The sequence below is a fragment of the Eubalaena glacialis genome, chromosome 2, assembly GCF_028564815.1.
Source record: "Eubalaena glacialis isolate mEubGla1 chromosome 2, mEubGla1.1.hap2.+ XY, whole genome shotgun sequence".
Taxonomy (NCBI): domain Eukaryota; kingdom Metazoa; phylum Chordata; class Mammalia; order Artiodactyla; family Balaenidae; genus Eubalaena; species Eubalaena glacialis.
The window spans coordinates 8,980,737-9,002,398 of NC_083717.1; the positions used below are offsets into that span (position 1 = coordinate 8,980,737).

The window sequence follows — 21,662 nt, forward strand, 5'->3', positions numbered from 1 at the left end:
CTATGATAAACACAAGCGTATCTCCTGAAAACCCTTAGAGATCCAGTCGACAAGTTCAGGGTCAGGTTCCAGCCACGGGATGAGAAGTTTGAGGGGAATGAGGTTAAGAGCTAATAAGGGAAGGCCCAGGGCCCTCCTGTTAAGTAAAAGAATCTGGGAGTGTGGGTAAGGAGGAATCATGGAAAAAGAATAAAGAACCCAGAGGTGGAAGCCCAAAGACAGTCCTTTCTCCTTTCTGCCTTGGAGAAAACAGGCAGCAGCTTACAGTAATTCTGAGTCCTGCTTCCCTCCTTGACTACAGCAGTTTCACCACATTATATAAAGGCATCATTAAGAAATCAAAACATGTTTACGAGGGGAGACGTTCTGAAAGTAACTCTTTAAGATAAAGAAACAATTGAAAAATGAGAGAAAAAAAACCCGAGGACATTCTTAGCCAGCCATCTGTAGATACGATGGAAAAGAGATCTTATGGAAAGAATTTCTGGTTCTTACAGCCACTATGGAAAACACTATAAAGGTACCTGAAAAAATTAAAAATAGTACTACCATATGATCGAGCAATCCCAGTTCTAGGTATTTATGCGAATGAACTGAAATCAGGATCTCAAAGAGATACATACACCCCCATGTTCACTGCAGCATTATTACAATAGCCAAGATATGGAAACAACCTAAGTGTCCATCAATGGATGAATGGGTGAAGATGCCAGGGTATATACATACAATGGAATGTTATTCAGCCTTAATAAAGAAGAAAATCCTGCCATTTGCGACAACATGGATAAACCTTGAGAGCATTATGCTAAGTGAAATAAGCTAATCACAGAAGGACAAATACTACGTGATACTACTTGTATGTGGAATCTAAAGGAGTCAACCTCAAAAAAAAAAAAAAAAAAGTCAACCTCATAGAAGCACAAAGGAGAATGATGGTTACCAGGGCATGGGAGGAAGACATGGAGAGGTGGGTACAAAGTTTCAGTTATGCAAGATAAAACAGTTCTGGAGATCTGCAATACAGCATAGTGCCTGTAGCTAAAAATGCTTCATCCTGTACTTAACATTTGCTAAGAGGGTAGATCTTATGCTGTGTTCTTACCACACACACACACACACACACACACACACACACACACACAAATGAGATAAACAGTGTGGGAGGAAACTGAGAGGCAATGGATGTTTATGTCCTTGATGGTGGTGATGGTTTCACGCACTCATCCCCAAACTCAACCCATTGGGGGGAAAAAAAAATTCTAGTTCTTTACTAAATTTAAAATTAGGGAATTCCCTAGCAGTCCAGTGGTTAGGGCCCCCGCGCTTCCATTGCAGGGGGCACGGGTTCCATCCCTGGTCGGGGAACTAATATCCCGCATGCTGCATGGCCCGCCAAAAAAATAAAAATAGAAAAATAATGTTATACTAGACCGTGGTTTAGACATTTCATAGAATCATTTATTTCCTACACTTTTTTAAAATGACCAAACTGTTTCTAATATTTCGGACTGGATTCCCACTAAATTAAAGGTCTCTTTTGGAAAGCACATGTTACTTCTAGGGCTGAACATTTGAATTTTTATTCCTTCAGCAGTTTAGTGGAAGGATACAGCATAAAATAAGTGGAAATTATGCCATTAAGCATGAGTTATGTTCTGGCTGGATTTCTTCCTGGGCGATCTTACCCTAGTGACTGAGCCCTTGGGGACTAGCTTCCTGCTCTGTGTGACAAAGATGACCTCTGCGATCTGCTAGAAGCAAGGGGCGCACGTAGCGCCCCGCGCTGTGGTCGCCACGTGAACCTGCGCACAGCGCCCTAGGCCACTCCCCGGAGGCGACGCTTCCGCGAGCCCCGCGGCCCGGGTTGAGCTGAGTCCGTGCCAAGCCCCGCCCGCCGCGCGGAGGCGGGGTCGCCCGCAGAGTTAAGTGCGGCCGAGGCCGGGCCACCGGGTGTCCCCCCCTGCCCGATGCCATGGACAAGGATCGCGCCTCCGCCCGCCTGCGCGTCTTGCTGCGACACCTCGGCGGCCGCTCGGCCGGGGCCGTCGTATCCTTTGGGTGCGCGGGGCTCGAGCCGGAAGGGTGGTGGCTATCAGGGCGCATCACACAGCCGCCGCGCCGGCTCTTCCTTGCTCCGTGCCGCCTGTCCCCGTGATGGTCACGTCTCTTCCGGGCCCTGGGGGCGAGGACAGGTGCGTCCCCAGGAGCCGGTGGTCCCCAAGGCCCCAGAGGGGACCGGCCCGCCCGGTAGGCCCGGGACTGCTGGCCCCAGCGACTGGAGTGGCGTCGCTGCAGCCTTCCGGGCCCTCAGGACCTCTGTTCCCCGGCTCTGGGGGGGGATGGGAAGTCGTTACCGAGCGGGCCTGCTCTCTGCTGCCTTGTCGCTTTCTGCACTTGGCCGCGCCTGATGGCCGCGGCTGCCCAGAGACCGAGGCCGTAAACGGGGGCGCAGAGCTACCTGGAGGAGCCACGGAGCCCTCTCAGGGCGGAGCCGCCCCCCAGCTCTTCCTTCTCCAGGGGAGCCCCGTGGAGCTTACACTGTCTCCTGGAGAAGGGCTGGGTGCCCCGTGTCCGCTCCTGGTCAGGCCTTGAGAAGTTAATCCCCGGGAGCATGTGTGCGCTACGGGCGTTGGATCCAGAGAGATGTCACTGTGTGACACAGAAGTCAAGTTGATCTATAGAATTGTTTTTGCCTGCTCAGATTAAGTGTTCTCGTTCAGCGCGAACTTCTGGAAGCGCCGCAGAAAACTGGGCCTGGGATTTTTTCCCCTTGTGACCTGTTCTGCTATATTTAGGATCCTGAAATCTTTCCTAAAACGATCTTACTGGCTGTTTCTTTTACTTTCACTATTGCTCTCTCTGCTGAATTCCAAGCCTTGATGAATCAGAACCGTTGTAAATTTAAAATCTCATCCACAAACTGATGAAGGGAACCCAGGTGACTCTGTAATCTCATTTTACAGTTGAGAAAACAGTCAAGGCTAGGAGAGATGAAAACTCCTGACCAAGGTCATTTAAGGGAAGCAGTGGTTGTCAAAGTGCAGTCCCCGGACCAGCAGTATCAGCGTCACCTGGGTAATTGTTAAAAACGCAGATACTCGGGCTCATCTCAGACCTGTGGTATCAAAATACCTGGGCATGGGGCCCAGCGATCTGTTTGCAATTGTTTCTGATACATTTTAATTGTGAGAACCAGCAATATACTGGGACTAGATATAACTGGAACTAGATTAAGGTTTCCGGGCCCAGACTGTCAAGACTTTTATTTTTATTTATTTTGTTAATAAATTTATTTATTTTATTTATTTATTTCTGGCTGCGCTGGGTCTTCGTTGCTGCGCGCGGGCTTTCTCTAGTTGCTGCCAGTGGGGGCTACTCTTCGTTGCGGTTCGGGACTGATATCGGGACTGTCCTGGCATTTTGCTGAGAACAGTTGACAAAGAGGTTAACTCTCTCCCTTGGGGAAAATACAGTAGCTGGTAATTCTGACTCCTGGCGCCTGCCTCTCTCCTTGACATTTTTTTTGGCCTCACCACGTGGCTTGTGGGATCTTAGTTCCCCGACCAGTAATTGAACCTGGGCCCTAAGCAGTGAGAGCAACGAGTCCTAACCATTGAACCTCCAGGGAATTCCCATCTCCTTGACTATTATATTGTCCCCAGTTATATAAAGACATCATTCAAAAAGGATAACATGTTTAAGAGAAGTGACATTCTGAAACTAACTCTTTAAGCTAAAGAAACAATGAAAAAATTGAGAAGAAAAAAACCAAGATGCTAAGTCAGTCATCTGTGATTACTGGATAGAAAACAAAAAGGAATTTCTAAGTTCTTTAAGATATTTAAAATGATACTCTACTATGTGGATCATATTTTTCTTGGAGTCATTGTTTATTTTATAGACTTTTTTTTTTCTTTTGAGAAACCATAGGTAATTCAGAGGCCTGTGAAAGGCTGTATCGCTGCAAATCTTAAATCTAAGGCAACTAGTGTTTCTTTTTTTGGCTGTGCTGTGCAGCAAGCGGGATCTTAGTCCCCCAACCAGGGATCGAATCTGTGCCCTCTGCATTGGGAGCATGGAGTCTTGACTACTGGACCTCCAGGGAAGTCCCTCCTTTGTCAATTTTTAATTGGGTTATTTATCTTTTTATTATTGAGTTGTAATAGTTCTTTATTATATTCTAGATACACATCCCCTATCAGATATATGATTGCAAACATTTTCTCCTGTTCTTTGGGTTGTCTTTTTTTTTTTTTTTTAACATCTTTATTGGAGTATAATTGCTCTACAATAGTGTGTTAGTTTCTGCTGTATCACAAAGTGAGTCAGCTATACATATACATATATCCCCATATCTCCTCCCTCTTTCGTCTCCCTCCCACCCTCCCTAACCCACCCCTCTAGGTGGTCACAAAGCACTGAGCAGATCTCCCTGTGCTATGCGGCTGCTTCCCACTATCTACTTTACATTTGGTAGTGTATATATGTCAATGCAACTCTCTCACTTCGTCCCATCTTGCACTTCCCCCTCCCCATGTCCTCAAGTCCATTCTCTACATCTGCATCTTTATTCCTGTCCTGCCCCTATGTTCATCAGAACCATTTTCTTTTTTAGATTCCATATATGTGTTAGCATATATTTGTTTATCTCTTTCTGACTTATTTCACTCTGTATGACAGACTCTAGGGCCATCCACCTCACTACAAATAACTCAGTTTCGTTTCTTTCTTTTATAATTAATTAATTTATTTATTTATTTTTGGCTGTGTTGGGTCTTCGTTGCTGTGCGTGGGCTTTCTCTAGTTGCGGCGAGTGGGGACTACTCTTTCATTATGGTGTGCAGGCTTCTCATTGCGGTGGTTTCTCTTGTTGCAGAGCACGGGCTCTAGACGCACGGGCTTCAGTAGTTGTGTCACGGGGGCTCAGTAGTTGTGGCTCACGGACTCTAGAATGCAGGCTCAGTAGTTGTGGCACACGGGCTTAGTTGCTCCGCGGCATGTGGGATCTTCCCGGATCAGGGATCGAACCCGAGTCCCCTGCATTGGCAGGCGGATTCTTAACCACTGCGCCACCAGGCAAGTCCCAACAGTCCTAGTCTTGAGCCAGCGTTGACAAACATTTTCTTTAAAGGTAGACTTTTTTTTTCTAATGACCAGCCAATATTGCTAATATTTTGGACTAGACTCCTACTAAGTTAAATTCCTCTTTTGAATAGCACATGTTTCTCCTTATTTCTAGAATAGAGCCTTTCCATTTTTACTCGTTCAGTAGTTTGGTAGGAGAAATAGCCAGGGGGAATGAAATAGATATAAACTCTGAATACCGTGTGGAAGCCTTGGCTCAGCTGTTTTCTGCTGGGTGACCTTGGACTAGTTACTGAGCTCTCCTAGCCTAGGGCTCCTGCTCTATGCAACAGGAATAATAAAGCTCCTGGCTCCCAGCCACCTCCTCAGGCTATTGTGAAATGAAATGAGGTAAGCAGCAGTGCATCAGAGCTTACGTGTGTAATCAGTTTGCTTGGTGACCATTTAGGGCCCGTCTTCCCTTGTGAAAACCAATCCAGGGCAGACCGTTTCTAGAAAAGGTTGACACCTAAATTTTACTTTATTTGCCTTAATTCACATCCTAGATAGCTCACCACACTTCAGGGACTGTTTCTCCTGCCAGTTTCCACCCTCAACAATTCCAGTGAGTAAATCTAATTTTAATTTTTAACCATACAATGTATATAAAGGTTTTTTTTTTTTCTAGTGGTAACTAGGATATAAAATACATGTTGCCCGATGAGAATTCATTATACAAATCCTCCATTTCCAGGATTTGTTCTAACGATCATGGAAAATTTTGAAGACCCTGACTTTTTCTATATGTATTTTAAAATTCAGAAAGGAGGAAAAATGTGAGAAAGTGCATAATCTTATTTTGTAAAATTCAGGCATGGTATATCTCATTTAAATTAGCCTGTTGTTTGCTTAGTCTGATGTATTAGCTAGCATCTTTGGTTTGTCTTAAAATCACCTTTGAAGTGGAAAACATTGATCTCCATGGAATATTCTCATAGGGTCACAGTTCCAAACCAGAGTAATGGACAGGGTGATGAATTTGTGTGTGTGTGCTGTACACTTATTTAGATTTTTGTTACTTTGATTTCTTCTGTGAATGCATGAACTAGACAATTAAAAACATAAAATATATCAGTTTCCCATCTGAAAAACCCATCATAAAATATATTAGTTTCCCAACTGAAATACATATTCATTACAGAATAAATTTTAAAATCAGAGAAATAAGAGGAATTTAAAAAACATCATCCATAATACCATTACATAAAGGCAATCACTATTAAAAATTTTTTTTTGTATTTATAGTCTTTTTTTTAAACAAGTAGTGTCTTGGTTTTACATCATTGTCATCATATTTTAATTTAATAGGCATTGTCCATGCTATTATATGCTCTTTATTTTTAATGCTTGAGTCATATCCCATTGAATGGATATAATATGATTAGTTAATTATTCCTCCATTTCTTGGTGATAGTAATTAATGCTTTGGATCTAAAGCTTTAAAATTTTTTTCAGATTATTTCCTTAAAGTCTTAGAAATAAAAATGCTTAGTGGAAGAGTACATACATTTCTCAGGTTCTTGATACATATTGTTAGGTTGTGATTTTTAAATTGGACTTATTTGAGATTTTTTTCTCCTTTAGGTATACTCGGGATAATAATGTTCTAAGCCTAGAACAGAGGAAATTTTATGAAGAAAATGGATTTCTTGTCATTAAAAATTTGGTGTCTGATGCTGATATTCAATATTTTAGGTACAGTAACACTATTTGTTATATAACAGAAATATGTATTATATGTGTGTAATGAGAATATGAGTAAGATTAGCTTGTGTATATACAGATATTTTTCAGGGATTGGGTTTGTTAGAAAGTGGTTTGTTAGAACCTGGGCTCGAGCCAGGGTGGCTGCCTTTAATCTTAGCCCCATCGCTTAACACTGTATGTATGAGGCAATTCCTTAACCTTTCCATGCCTGTTTCCATATCTGCAAAACGGGGGAAATAACAGTACTTATGTCCTAGAGTTGTTCTTAGGACTAAATAGGCAAAATAGAGAGAGAATACTTTAAACAGGGCCTGGCTTATTGTAGTGCTAGGGAAGTGTTTGCTCTTTTATTCAGATGAAACCAAATCACAAATATTTCCCCACTGGTCTGCTAAGCTAAGGAATATTTGAATTCTGGGAGCAAGTTTCAGCCTCACGGTTAGGAGGCAGGCACTTCTGAGTTGGCCATTTTCTCCTTCCTCCCATCAGAACTATTCAACCTGGGGCTAGAGGCCAACTTGGTGCAGAAAAACCACCCCCAAACCTTCGAGTCTTTCCACAGAACAAGGCCATGGAGGTGCTTGGAGCCTGCGGTAATGACATCATTTACCAATTGAATTTTCTAGGGATGAGTTTGAAAGAATCTGCAGAACGGAGGTGAAACCACTGGGATTGATGGTGATGAGAGATGTGACCATTGCAAAATCAGAGTATGTGCCAAATGAGAAAGTGATTACCAAGGTCCAAGATTTCCAAGAAGATAAGGAACTCTTCAGATACTGCACCCTCCCTGAGGTTCAAGGCCTTCTTGTGTTCTCTTTCTCTTTAAGCTAATTGCCCATCTGCATGCCTGCCTCTGATATATTATTATTATTATTATTTTTTACTTTATCTAGCTAGCCCTTTTCTACTGGGGTCCTAGAGTGGTGGTTCTCAACCAGAGATGGACATTTGGCAATGTCTGGAGACATGTTTGCTTCTCAGGCAGGAGGAATGGTGTCCTGTTGGCTTCTAGTGGGTAGAGGTCAGGGATGCTGCTACTTGGGCCCAGGGATGCTATAATGCACAGAATAGCCCCTTCCCACAAGCAAAGAATTATCCAGCCCAAAATGTCAGTAGTGCCAAGACTGAGAAATCCTGCTTTTGCTAATTATTTTTGGTGAAGAAGAGCAGGAATTCTGTGGTAAGAGAGAGCCTTTCTCACACTTCATACAGGCACTTCCACAGGGGTGATAGTGCTGAGGCTATTTATTGTAATATCCATTTATTTTTTCTTTTTGTTTTATGATCTGGTCAGTAGAGGTGTGAGTTTGTTTTTAAATGTAAACTAGGGCCTCCCTGGTGGCGCAGTGGTTAAGAATTCGCCTACCAATGTAGGGGACACGGGTTTGAGCCCTGGTCCGGGAAGATCCCACATGCCGCGGAGCAACTAAGCCCGTGTGCCACAACTACTGAGCCTGCGCTCTAGAGCCCACGAGCCACAACTGCTGAAGCCTGCGCGCCTAGAGGCTGTGCTCTGCAACAAGAGAAGCCACCGCAATGAGAAGCCCATGCATTGCAACTAAGAGTAGCCCCTGCTCACCGCAACTAGAGAAAGCCTGTGCCCAGCAACCAAGACCCAATGCAGCCAAAAAAAAAAAAAAAAAAGCAAACAAATAAATGTAAACTAGTTTTTAAAAAATTATTCTTTAAGAGTAGTTCATATTTATAAAAATATCCAAATAGTATAGAAGGACATGAAAAGTGAATTCTCCCACCCCCAGCACCACTCACTGTTCAGTTTTTTTATGTATTCATCTAGAATTGTTTCAGGTATAATCAAGCATATCTGTATAACCCCACCTTTTGTGTAACAGGGAACATACTGGTTGTCACTTTGTTTTTCCACTTGCAGTAGATCTGAGACATCTTTCCATATTAGTATCTATGGATCTACTTTATACTTTGTAAACTACTGCATAGTATTCCATTGCATAAATGTACTACGGTTTATGACCATTTATTTAGAATGGTTTCAAAGGACACTTTGCACAAAGTACTTATTAGAAACTATAACCTCAAGTGCTGTTAAAAAATCTGATTCATGAAGAAAGACTGTACAGCTGAGCCACCTGGGATGTTGGGCCCCTTAGGTTGGGGATGGGAGGAGAAGTGGCCCCTCTGAGCCATGCATTCTTCCCAACCTCAAGTCCTGTTATAGAAGTGGAAGTTGTGTGGGTGGATCGAGGATAAAAAGCTGGAAATCACAGGCAACATGTGGTAGATTAAGCTCTGTCGGGACTTTCAGATTTCCTACCTCTGTAACGTGTGAACCACATATCTGGTGGTTCATGCAATGATTTTTAGGAGGTAGGCATTCTTTTAATAGCTGGGTATTTATTTTAATATGTATTGAAAAATGAACCAGCACCTCAAATCCATGATTTCAAGAATATTATTAATCAGGATAAAACTAAGTAAAAGAGGGACTTCCCTGGTGGCGCAGTGGTTAAGAATCCGCCTGCCAATGCAGGGGACACGGGTTTGAGCCCTGGTCCGGGAAGATCCCACATGCCGCGCAGCAACTAAGCCCGTGTGCCACAACTACTGAAGCCTGCATGCCTAGGGCCTGTGCTCCGCAACAAGAAAAGCCACTGTAATGAGAAGCCCGTGCACCGCAACAAAGAGTAGCCCTCGCTCGCCGCAACGAGAGAAAGCCTGCGCACAGCAACAAAGACCCAACGCAGCCAAAAAATAAATAAATAAATTTTTTAAAAAAGAAAAAATAACTAAGTAAAAGAAGTGAGTTAATTTAATTTAGGGAGAATATTGACTAAATATATTGGGAAATTCTGCAAAGCAGGACAGAAACGGTGAGGATGGCTCTTGAATGACGAAGGTTTAGAAAATAGCAGCCTAAGTGAATACTAAAAAAAAAAAAAAGACAAAAACAAACTTCTTATTAAAAAAACAAGCATGAGGCCTGACTCCTGAGATTTTTGTAACATTTCAAGTGTTTCGTACTCAAACTGCCAATATTCCTTATACACAAGAGATCAAATAGTGAGAAAGCCGTAGAATGTGCTTCATTTTTTGGAGTCAGAGAGAAAGGGAGTTTGAATACCATCTTTTTCATTTAACTGGCTCTGCAAACTTAGGCATCTTATTCGTGTGGGGCATTCATTTCAAAGTATTATTAATGAATGGGGGCATTAATTTTCAGGGACTATTGTGAGGCTTAACCGAGCTGATGTGTCAATATATAGAAAGCCCCTGGCAGGTAGGAGGCATGCAATGTTGAGTCCTTTCTGCTTTTTACCCCTTTCTAGTGGGTCTGATGCAGGAGGTGGTCCTCCCTGTCACCTGCTCCCATTGCAGCTTATTCCTCGTAGCGTGGGTCTCAACCACATCGCCCGTGTCATTATGTGTTTAACATCTTTTTTCCCACCAGCATATAAACCCCTTTGGGGCAGGGACCCGCTCATCTTGTTCACTGTTGTGTCCCTATTTGCTGTCACTCTGCCTGGTTCAGAGACCTTAGGAAGGAGTTGTTGAATTAACGGCCATGCTGATTGTGAAGTGGCCTCCAGGCCCCTGTTCTCCTGCCCTCGGGGTTACTCATGACAGCTGCAAACCTGTCGGGGCCTTTTGTGGTCCCTTCTTACGAAGAGTCTCCGTGAAGGAAAAGGAAGCTGCCTTCTCACTGGGCAACTGCCAACAGCTTTGGTGGAAAGAAGGGCATTCCTGCCCTTTGCAGTTGGTGTCTCACAGAAACTCATGTCTGTCTTGTAGAAGAAGCACTCACGTTTCCAGCTGGCTCCAAAAAGCCTGTCTAGTTCAGTGTTGTAAATTTCCAATGATTTCCAGTTGCTGACTTTTCCATGGTTGGTTTGCAAGGTTGTGAAATATCTATTGATTGTTTTAAACAATTGCCATCTGAGTTCTTGTATAGATAGATGTACTTTGTGCCACCTGCCTATGTATCTGATTTCCCATGAACATTTTTCCCCCTTTCCCTTAGATTCTGAAATATGTGGAGTGCTTCACTGGACCCAATATTATGGCCATGCATACAATGCTGATAAACAAACCTCCAGATTCTGGTAAAGAGCTCTTATTTGTAAAGGAAAAGCAACAACAACAACAAAAAAAGTGTTTAAGTACATAAGGTTGATGTCCTAACTAATAGCAATGTGTACAACTGCTAAACTTTGCGTAAATGAATATATGTATTTTTATTTAAGTCTTAAGATAGTTTACATCATAAAAACATTGAAGTATAGGGTTATCGCTGGGTTTTTACACAACTGGCTTCTGAAAGATGCAGTTTAGTAAACACGACTGTCCCTACACCCCAGAGGCTCCTGTTATTCAACATCCCTAAGCCTTGTTACCACTCTCACCCATGCATGAGAGTGTGGACCTTGCCTTCCTGATCTGAAGACATTATTATTACTATCAAAGTTAAAACTATTCTTAAAAATCATATACCACAGTTATTCTTAAAATTTCCTGTGCTTGCTAAAATGTAGCTTCTAAGGCCTCCCTCCTAGAGAGACCGATTCAGAAAACAGAACCCAGGAATCTGCATTTTTATTAACCATACCCAGAGATGCTAATGCAGATGGCTCTTGGGCCACACTGAGAAATTCAGCTGTACCAGCGGTAGTAAATCGGCCATTAGAGATTCTTGATCTTTTCTACTTTGTCGTCCTCCTGATGGCTGGGAGAGGTTTATGTGACAGGTCTGTAATTTAACATCAAGTCTTTCCCTCCTTGGGTGTCTTGCCTGGAGAGATCCGGTGGCCTGGGGGAACCACATTCAGAGGGCAAAGCTAGGGAAAAATGTAAATGTGGGCCTAGTACCTCTGATTCTCCACATTGATTGTACACCAAATGCTTCTAGTTTGGTGGGGAAACCTCTGAGAGGCCTTTTATTTATTTAGTTAGTTAATTAACGAATATATTTTTTTGTATCAGCCACTTTGAAGGCTATCAGAGGACCTCAGATTTGACCACTCTCTTTAATTAATCAACCTTTTTTTGGGAATACTAAGCTCTGTGCCCAAACCAGAGTTAGGAAGGAATAAAGCACAGGCGAGATGATGACATATGTACAGCATGCTAGAAAATAGTGTAAAGTAGTCCTTGGCTACCAGAAGCCCAGAAAGAATTACAGGATCCAGAGTTACTGTGCTGATGGGAATTCTCTGGTGGTCCAGCACTTAGGATTCCATGCTTCCACTGCAAGGGGCATGGGTTCAATTCCTGGTTGGGGAACTAAGATCCCTCATGCCTCGCGGCACGGCCAAAAAAAAAGACAGAGTCACTGTGCTGATTCAGTGTTCCAATTTGGTGCTTATCTGTTGAGGCTGGTTTTCTTTAGCATTGTTTCATCTGTTTGCTTTTGCAGGGATAGGTCATTGTTCTGGTTTTTCAGGCAGAGGAGAAGAATTCTGAGACTTGAGTTTATTTATTTTAACAGCAGGTTCTGTTTTAGGCAAGAAGACATCCCGTCACCCCTTGCACCAGGATCTGCACTATTTCCCCTTCAGGCCCAGCAATAGCATCGTTTGTGCCTGGACAGCCATGGAGCACATCGACCGGAACAACGGCTGTCTGGTTGTGCTCCCAGGGACACACAAAGGCCCCCTGAAAACACACGATTATCCCCAGTGGGAGGTAAGTCTGCCTGGCGGCTGAGTCTTGATCAGAATCTTTTGTTGTTTTGATTTCACGTCAGTATATATAAGGAGCTTTGCCAATAAGATGACATTTCCTTTCTCAGCAAAACATTGTTCTAGGATTTTGAATAAGGATCAGGGAAAATTCAAGGATGTCAGAGAAAATGATTGTTTTTGTTCTTTCAACAAGTGCTTGAAAGCCAACCAAAGTGGGGAACTTTGGTGATGCTATAAAAGATCTGAGATTATGAAGCCTAACTGCAGAGGTAAGACACAAACACGGCAACACCAGATGTGTGTGCCAAGTGCCACATGAGTCTTACACCCTGATTGGTGGGTCTTGCAGTAAAGAAGTGGGATCATCTCCTTCCAGCTGAACAGACCGGCAGAGAGAGGCTCTGGGGAGGATTGAGTAGTATCCTGTTACGAGGCTGTTCACGGTTTATCGATTCAGCTGATGATACTGGAGGACTGTTTAATGCTTTGGGGCCTTTGAGTGATGAGATCAAATTGGTTCTTCAAGAGCGATAACCTTGTGGTCTGGCACAGAATGTACTGCAGGTGTAAGAGTCCAGAGGCAGAGAAACCAGAGAGGAGACTCTTAGCGTTTTAGGTATAAGGCAATAACGTCTCAAAAATCCCATAATGATGATCAAGGTGGGAAGAGCACCTGTTGTTAAGGCAGACAGAATGGACACGGTTCTGTGGGATGTAAAGAATATGGCTCTCAGGACTTCTGTGCCAACTAGTGAGAATTCTTTTTTTTTTAAATTAATTAATTTTATTTTTGGCTGTATTGGGTCTTCGTTGCTGCGCACGGGCTTTCTCTAGTTGCGGCGAGCGGGGGCTACTCTTTGTTGCGGTGTGCGGGCTTCTCACTGCAGTGTCTTCTCGTTGCGGAGCACGGGCTCTAGGTGCGTGGGCTTCAGTAGTTGTGGCACGCAGGCTCAGTAGTTGTGGCTCGCGGGCTCTAGAGCGCAGGCTCAGTAGTTGTGGCTCACGGGCTTAGGTGCTCTGCGGCACGTGGGATCTTCCCAGGCCAGGGATTGAACCCGTGTCCCCTGCATCGGCAGGCGGATTCTTAACCACTGAGCCACGAGGGAAGCCCCTAGTTAGAATTCTTGCACTGAGGATTAGTGCTAAGTGAAAATATTTGAGTCTAGATTCTGATATGAAATCTGAAATTCGTCGATTAAGTTGAGGTTTAGGAAAGGTTGGTGCAAGCAACAGAAGTGGGTTTTCACTGACTTCAGCTGAAGGGAATGTTTTGGAGGGCTGCAGGGGCATGCAGAATCGGTGGGAAGGCTGGCCAGCTCTGGGGGTTGGGGGATGGGGAAGGAAAGAGGGAGTCCTTGCTCGGTGGGAACAGTTGGGTGGGGTACCTGGCATGGGCAGTGAACCCTGATTATGTCCGATCTCTTCGATCCTCTGCTCAGATTCAAAGTGGCCACAGTGGGAGGTCAGATTAGCTTATCTTGGTTACATATCAACCCTGTGCACGAGAGAAGCTCACTGGGTCGAAGTCCCAATACAGTGCAGTACGAAAGTAGTCATTCCCCAAAAGGAATTTGTATTTGGGATAGTCTTAGGAAAGGAAATGGGATGCTACCCTCCAAAGACCCATAAAGGTTTGCAAACTTTGTCACTTCTCGTTTTAGCTTCTTCCATAAAGACATAACCATTACCTAATACAGTAACTAACTTTGAAAATAGTTATAAACAAACATAATGTTTTATTTATTTTATTATTTTTTAAAATTATTCTTTATTTTATTTATTTATTTTTGGCTGCATTGGGTCTTCGTTACTGCACGCGGGCTTTCTCTAGTTGCGGCGAGTGGGGGCTACTCTTTGTTGCGGTGTGCGGGCTTCTCATTGCGGTGGCTTCTCTAGTTGCGCAGCATGGGCTCTAGGTACGCGGGCTTCAAGAGTTGTGGCTCGCAGGCTCTAGAGCACAGGCTCAGTAGTTGTGGCACACGGGCTTAGTTGCTCTGCGGCATGTCGGATCTTCCCGGACCAGGGCTCAAACCCGTGTCCCCTGCATTGGCAAGCGGATTCTTAACCACTGCGCCACCAGGGAAGTCCCCATAATGTTATAATTTACTATTCTTTCTTTACTCTGCACGTGACATGAGTGGTTTTTCAGCCCAGAAAAACTGAGTATTTTCTCTCTCCTAGTTTTGGAGAATAGTTAGCTTCTCAGAGATGCTCCTGAGTAACAGAAGAATGATTTATGCCAAGTTCCAGGTGGGAAAGAATGATTATGGGTTAACCTGGAAAGGTGGTCTCCTGCATTACCACAAAATGCAAAGCTGATCTAGATCTTCATTTATATTTCAGTAATGAAGGGTAGGTGGAAATTCCAAATTTTTCATCTGGTCTAAAAAGTCCATGATTTTAACATCAACATGTGGCTTTCTAAAACCAGTCATCTGAGAAGCTTTGGTATATGTAAGTTGTTTTTTTTTAAATCTAATTTATTTATCTGTTTCTCTTGGAAGAACTTAGAGAAGCTTTGTTTTTTCCTGATGAGTCATTGATAAGGGTTTTAATTAGTGGCTTCCTCACATCTGGACTTGGCTTCTCTCGTGTTTTAGGGAGGGGTTAACATCATGTTCCACGGGATCCAGGACTATGACAAAAATAATGACCGGGTGCACCTCCTGATGGAGAAAGGAGACACCGTTTTCTTTCATCCTTTGCTCATCCATGGATCTGGTCGGAACAAAAGTCAAGGATTCCGGAAGGTATGCATTCACATCACAGCTCTTTCTGAAGATGAACGGGTTAGGAACAAAAGTGCCACGATATATTCAAAGTTCAAGGATTTGTGACTTTTAACTAAACTGCCCTTTAGTCCGGTTTATTTAGCAGGAAATATATTTGCCTCCCTCATGCTTTCTTGCTCACAGCAGTAAGGAGCCAGGTGACCTCAGGATCCCAGCCTACTGAACATTCATGGAATTGCTTCAGAGCAAGAGCTTACTTACTTGGAAGCTGCTAGCCTATGGTTTCAGAGGCAAAAACAAAGGCAGACATACCAAATAAGAACATCTGGAATGTGTACAGCTCATATAAGAGGAACGTTTGTAATATTATTGCTACTGGGGAAAATATTATTGATCGGAAAGGAAGGTCTGAATTGGCCACCCGGAAATCAGATATGGCCATGTTTTTCACCCCTTAGCCTCAGTGTTTTCAATTTCATGATTTCAGTGCTTACATTAAAAATTGACATAATTTCTCATAAATTCCCAGATTTCTTGCCTTCCTAAGATTCCGCAGATCTGACGATACTATGGGCTCACATTTCCCTACGATGACGTGGCTGTTTATACTAAATATTAGGGGCTTCTTTGGGGCTGAGTGAAGTTTTCCAGTCTGTCACAACAATCCCTTTTGTCTCCCTGAGGCTGAGGGTTAGTTGTCAGATTTCATCTTCCATTCATTCAAATATCCACCAGGCTCAAAAGGACCGGGATGAGCATGAGGCAAGAAGGCACCCCCCTCAGGGGTACCCCAAAACCTCAGCAGTCCAACTACATAATATTTTAATGTAGTAGTTTAAAAAATCAAAATGAATGCCAAAAAATCCATGGTGAGCGCAATGCCAAAATTTTAAAGACGAGGTCAGACCCTCCACTACCATGACCCTCAGAACTGTGCAAAGGGGTACAGGCACTACGCTGGAAATAATGTGTTTTAATATACTGACTTGATAATTTTTCAATATTTTTTAACTGCTTTAATGTTTGGGGAAATATTAACCATTAAAAAATACGTAAAAGGGTACAGATAGGACTGTACATTTTTTCCCTTTTGCCTCAGGCTCCAATATGGCTTGGTATGGCACTAGGGCTTCCATGGGAAATAAAGTTTGTGACTCAACTGCCTAGAAATTTGGTATTTGGGGCAAAGTAGGAAGCTCTTCTGATGGGTGCAGTCACCCTAAGATAACTAACCTGTGACAAGGAAGGTGAGTTTTAACTACCGCCTTGCAAGTTAGATCTGTTTATAACTCCTTCGAGAATGGGGAGAACCAAGGAACTTCCATCTTACCTTCAAAAGGAAACAAGATGGGTATTGTATGTGAATGCGATCAAGCTTTAAACATTCTTTTGATTCAAGAGGGGTGTCTGCCTATTATTTTCTTTACAAGGGCTTTTCAGTTTTTTCACCCCATAATCTGTGGCCATTGAAATACCAACTCATTACAAACTTAACTGAGTAACTTCTGTAACTGAGGTGATGAGAAACCCTGCAATACATTCCTTTGTAGGACTTGGCAGTATCCACTCATTAGAAAAATCAAATGCTAAAAAGTTAAAGACTTCTTACTTACATAATTCTGTTCCCTGCCCCGTATATACCTTTGGAAAATAAATAACACAGCTAGTGAAAAAACGTCTTGTAATTTCTCAATTAGCCTTTAGCTGGGTGGGAAAAAAAGCAGCTGAGCCATCAAGAGACTGATTTAGGATACATGGGAACAGCATTCAATCTAGAAATCAAATGCTCAGTGACAGAACTGACTTTCTAAAAGAAGCCTCCTTGCTTGGTTGCTGGTGTTAATGGGGTGTTTTTTGTTTGTTTGTTTTTGGTTTTTTTTGTAACATGAATCGATTCACTTTGCACAGGCAATTTCCTGCCATTTTGCGGATGCCAACTGCCACTACATCGATGTGAAGGGTACCAGTCAAGAAAACATTGGAGAGGAAGTTTTAGAGATAGCCAGTAAAATCCATGGAGTGAAAGACGTCAGCCTGAAGGTATGTTTGTATGAAATGACAAGGTAAAGATCTTGGTTTTTTCTTTTCTTCAGATGCTTAATAATTCTCATACCTGATTTAATTTGAAAGTATAAAATGCTTGGGTTTAGAGCTCGTTTCGGAAACATTGCTGAGACCTAAGAATGACCGTGGAGTTTGTTTGTACTACTCGCTTCCCCAGTGTGGGAGACCTGAATTCTGTAAGTCTCTGGGCTGTCCTGTGGTACGCAGGCCATCGTGTTGCAGAACAGACAGGTAGGAGAGGAGGTAGATAACAAATTCAGAGGAGAGGAAATGCAGGACAAGGCTACCTTCTGAACGCACACACGTTTTAAAGGTTTGGGCTGTCAATCACAGGCCTCCTTTGTTTGGAAAGAAGAGAGTATATGCATTTGGAATTCCAGTAAGACTGCCAGAAAGCAATTCTCAAGCAAGTGTTTGTTTGGGTCAGTTTGCATCCGGAGTTTAATGAGAGCCTGCATGTAGCAGAGATGAGAGATCACTGATGCTTGTCGTAGCGGGCGTAAGACAGCATTTCATATGCTTTCCTAATTAATACACCTCATCTGTAGATTATTTGTTTTTAACTGGTGAACATTCCATGCTGCTGCTGATCGATTACAAGTTATCAGTCAAGGCAAATAAACTTACTTGCATCGTAGATTATGTACATTTTAGCATCTGAACCAAGAAGCTGACCCTACTTGTTAAATGTGCATTAGATAACTAAGTGCATCTATTCTGGGGGCGACATGACCCCCAAATAGGCTGAGTGTAATGATAACTCAGGGTCTTCTAGTACTCTGAAGAGTCTTGCTCACCAAAAGCAGGGTACCATCTTCTGAAACAACTTCCCAGCGCACAAATCTTCCTCCACCCTTAACACCTTTTCTCTTTAGAATCTATGAATGTATCCCATATCTGAAAATGCTCTGGTCTCACATTTGCACATCCTGGAAGTCTTGTCCTTCTCCCTTTGTCCAGTACTTAAATGTCCTACAAAGGCAACATATTTTGCCAACTGGAACTTCCATCCAACATCCTGAATTTCAAGGCAGGAAAAAAATGTATATATTATGTTTGAGGTCTGTCACAGTTGTACTAAATGAATCAGTTCCTGTATTTATTTTTCGTTACTCTCTCAGCTATAGTTTATTGGCTTTACTTAAAAGAACAATACTAACTTCTGCTATAGAGTTCTTTGTCAGGTACAAAAGCACGTTCATATCCCTTTTCTTCTTTTCTTCACCAAAACCCAGTGGAGCAGTCATTATAGCTCCAAGCTCTTAATGAGAAAATTAAGAGTTCAAGAGATTGGCCTCAATTACGTAAGTGATGGAGATTTCAGAGTCAGGTCCAGTTCCAAAATCGTTCTTCCCAGGATACCTTGCTGTTTGCTCAAAAATAAACAAGAAAGTCTGAATTGTTTTATTAGAAACAAAGAAGAAAAAAACCAAACCAGTAGCCCAGGACATCATTTTCATGATAATGATCTAATCAGGGGTAGATGACTCAGAATGGGGCAGGCAAACATCACCAAGGAAAGCAGGAGCTTGGGTACTAAACTGTTTGTATTGTGACCAGACTTAAGAGCCAGTTCCAACACCTGTAATCAACACGAGTGCCAAGTAAAACAAAACTGACAGTGTGGGGACTCACTGTCTTGGCTTACAAAACATGATTTTAGATGTTGGCAGGTACATTAATTGGAGTCTCAGAATGTGGTTTATTTACTAACTGTTATGACTATTGTGGACGGGTTTTTTTTTCTTTTTTTTTTTGTATTTAACCACTTGTAGATGCTAGTAATCTACTTTGTCTTATGGTGAATAGGTAAATCAAAGTGTCCCATAAACTCATTGTGTTTGGTATTACTTCCAGGATGTTTGGAGATTTCGAGCACGCGTCGTGAAAGGAGAAAGAATCAACCTTTGAAACAGCCCTTTGCTCAAACTCTTTTCAAGAAAACCAGGATAGAACAAGGTCTCGGAGGAAAACCTTTTCTCAAAGAGATGATGTAATCTTTTCTATCCACTTGTTAACAAAATCAAAGTGCACAGATCCGGTACTTAATTGCATACGGGTAATTCTGCAGCACGGTGGGGTGGCTTTAAAGGATATAAGATCAGTAAAAGTGAAATATTACTGTTTTAAGGAAAACTTGGGGTTGCAACTAATAAAGGTGATGCATAATTGAAGTCTGTTCGATCAGTTTCTTTCACTCAATTAGCTCTTTACCCAAGCAGGGATTAATGTTCTGAAACGCAAAGCCCACCACCTCCCAATTTTGTGTTGTGAGAGATTTCTTTTCAAATCTGGAACAATGAATATTAGAGGCACAGTTAGTGGAGGGCCTAAGAAGGGCATCAGGGAGTAAAAATATGGGTGGAAACTCATGTTCTGACACAGGATTTCCTTCCATGGCCTCTCCAGCCCAACCACCCTCCTTAAAGACTGGATCTTTCCAAGTCTTTTTCTCTAAAGCAAGAAGACCAGGGTAACTTTCTCTGCCAATTCATATTGGGTGGGGCAGCTGAAAACCTTCAGCATTTACGAATGAAATCTAACCTCTTTCAAGGTCCTGGAAAATGGTTAGATACTTTTGATTTGGATTTCAAGTGGTGTGGACTGGGGGAATTTAATAGAGCACTGTATTTCTACACCAGCTGAGGGCAGCAAGGAGCCACAGTACTTATTCTTAAAAATTCTAGTTAAAGCTTTAATAAGAAAGAGTCCCCTTTTTTGTCATTCTGCTATGCACATGTTTTCCTAAATCTAGCTTCACCGTTTTTGTCAGTTTCTCTGTAAGAACACCCAGTTTAAGCTCAGCTCTAGCTAGATACTGGGGAAGACATGAGAATCCCTGACAGGGTCTAAGGATTATGGAATAATTGGAAATAAAATGTACATAGGGAAAGCCAGCGTAAACAGCATGTATGGGGCACTGTTCTGCAATAAACTTTTCAAACTAATTTTGAATTTAAAATAAATGTGAAAAAATAGACTTCAGCAGGAAAACCAGAGAGCAGAATTTGTCACTTCCCTTGTGCTTATTTATTTATTTATTTATGGCTGTGTCGGGTCTTCGTTGCTGTGCGCGGGTTTTCTCTAGTTGCCGAGCACGGACTCTAGGCTCACGGGCTTCAGTAGTTGTGGCACGTGGGCTCAGTAGTTGTGGTTCACAGGCTCTAGAGCGCAGGCTCAGTAGTCGTGGCGCACGGGCTTAGTTGCTCCGCGGCACGTGCGCTCTTCCCGGACCAGGGCTCAAACCCGTGTCCCCTGCACTGGCAGGTGGATTCTCAACCACTGTGCCACCAGGGGACCCCCCCCCTCGCCCCGTGCATTTTTGAGTGAACTCCAACTAGTCAATTGGGAAACATTTCCCATCTTAGCCGCATCCCTTCTGCCTACTAGTTAATCTAACAAATATCCAAGCATCTGTTACTGAACCAGGTTCGTTTTGCACTAGTTTCTAGAAAGGTTTTTCAAGCCGAAATGCTGAGACCCGGGGTTTGCAGCCAAGAGAGGAGACGGGAGAACAAAGTCTCAGATCTGCCTCCTGGAAGGCAAGGGGCTTGGGCTATTTACGGGGTAAGGCAGCAGGGCGGACTGAGGCATGGAGAGCATGGGGAAAGGTGATTGGGGAAAGGTGCAGTCAGGTCATCACTGTTATTCTGCGCAGGTGTGGCTAAGCCTCAGGCCTCTGCACGTTCAGAAAGGCAGGCGCTCTGCACAGACCCAGGGTGGTGTCTTCAGCCCCCTGATGTCAAAAGGTCACGTAACGGAGACTCGCGCATGCCCAGCTGGAGGGTCGGTGGTCCTATCCGGTCTTAACCAGTTCACCTCCAAGCAGACACAGCTGACTCCAAGTTCTGGGACAAGAACTCAGGCAAACATCTTATAGCAACAATTAAAACGACCTTGGTTAGTGGAGGCAGGTGAAATGGATTTGACTAACGATTACCCACGCTTTCACATTCACTCCGTGTAACAGGACCAAGTATGGAAGGAAGGCAGTAGCAGGATGAACTTGACTGCTTATTTTGCTTATGGGACCCCTGGAAAGGTGGGAGCCGATGTCCGCTGGAAATTGATGGGCTGGGATAGGAATATCACTAGATCTTGGCAGAATAAGGAAAAGCCTGGAAGAATAAGGAAGAGCCTGGTTTCACAGTGGGTGAAGGGCATTTATCCTGGGCTTATGTTTATTTCACCAGAGACCCATCTAAAAAGAGTATATGAGGTACTCAAAGCACAGAACAAAACAAATAGAAAGGATCCTCTTTTTCTACGATATTTGGGACTAATCATAGGAAAACCAGAAACCTTTGCTCCTGGTATCTGCTTGGAGCTCTCCCCTTTTAAGCCACAGATTAAATGAATTTGAAAAGCTTATGAT

At 43.0% G+C, this 21,662-nt stretch overlaps 1 protein-coding gene across 2 annotated transcripts; it reads left to right on the forward strand.

Annotated features, from left to right (window-relative positions):
* Positions 1-1,892: 1,892 nt before the first annotated feature.
* On the forward strand, positions 1,893-19,461 carry PHYH (phytanoyl-CoA 2-hydroxylase). Of its 2 annotated transcripts, XM_061178505.1 has the most exons (9): positions 1,893-2,047; positions 5,631-5,689; positions 6,709-6,819; positions 7,458-7,626; positions 10,832-10,913; positions 12,311-12,492; positions 15,092-15,241; positions 17,132-17,263; positions 19,145-19,461. In XM_061178505.1, exons 1-9 carry the CDS (start codon positions 1,973-1,975, stop codon positions 19,196-19,198), a joined length of 1,014 nt encoding a protein of 337 aa, XP_061034488.1. In that variant the 5' UTR covers positions 1,893-1,972; the 3' UTR covers positions 19,199-19,461. The 2 variants fall into 2 exon arrangements, with proteins under 2 accessions (XP_061034488.1, XP_061034496.1); XM_061178513.1 differs by lacking the exons at positions 1,893-2,047; positions 5,631-5,689 and adding an exon at positions 2,066-2,192.
* The last annotated feature ends 2,201 nt before the right edge of the window (positions 19,462-21,662 follow it).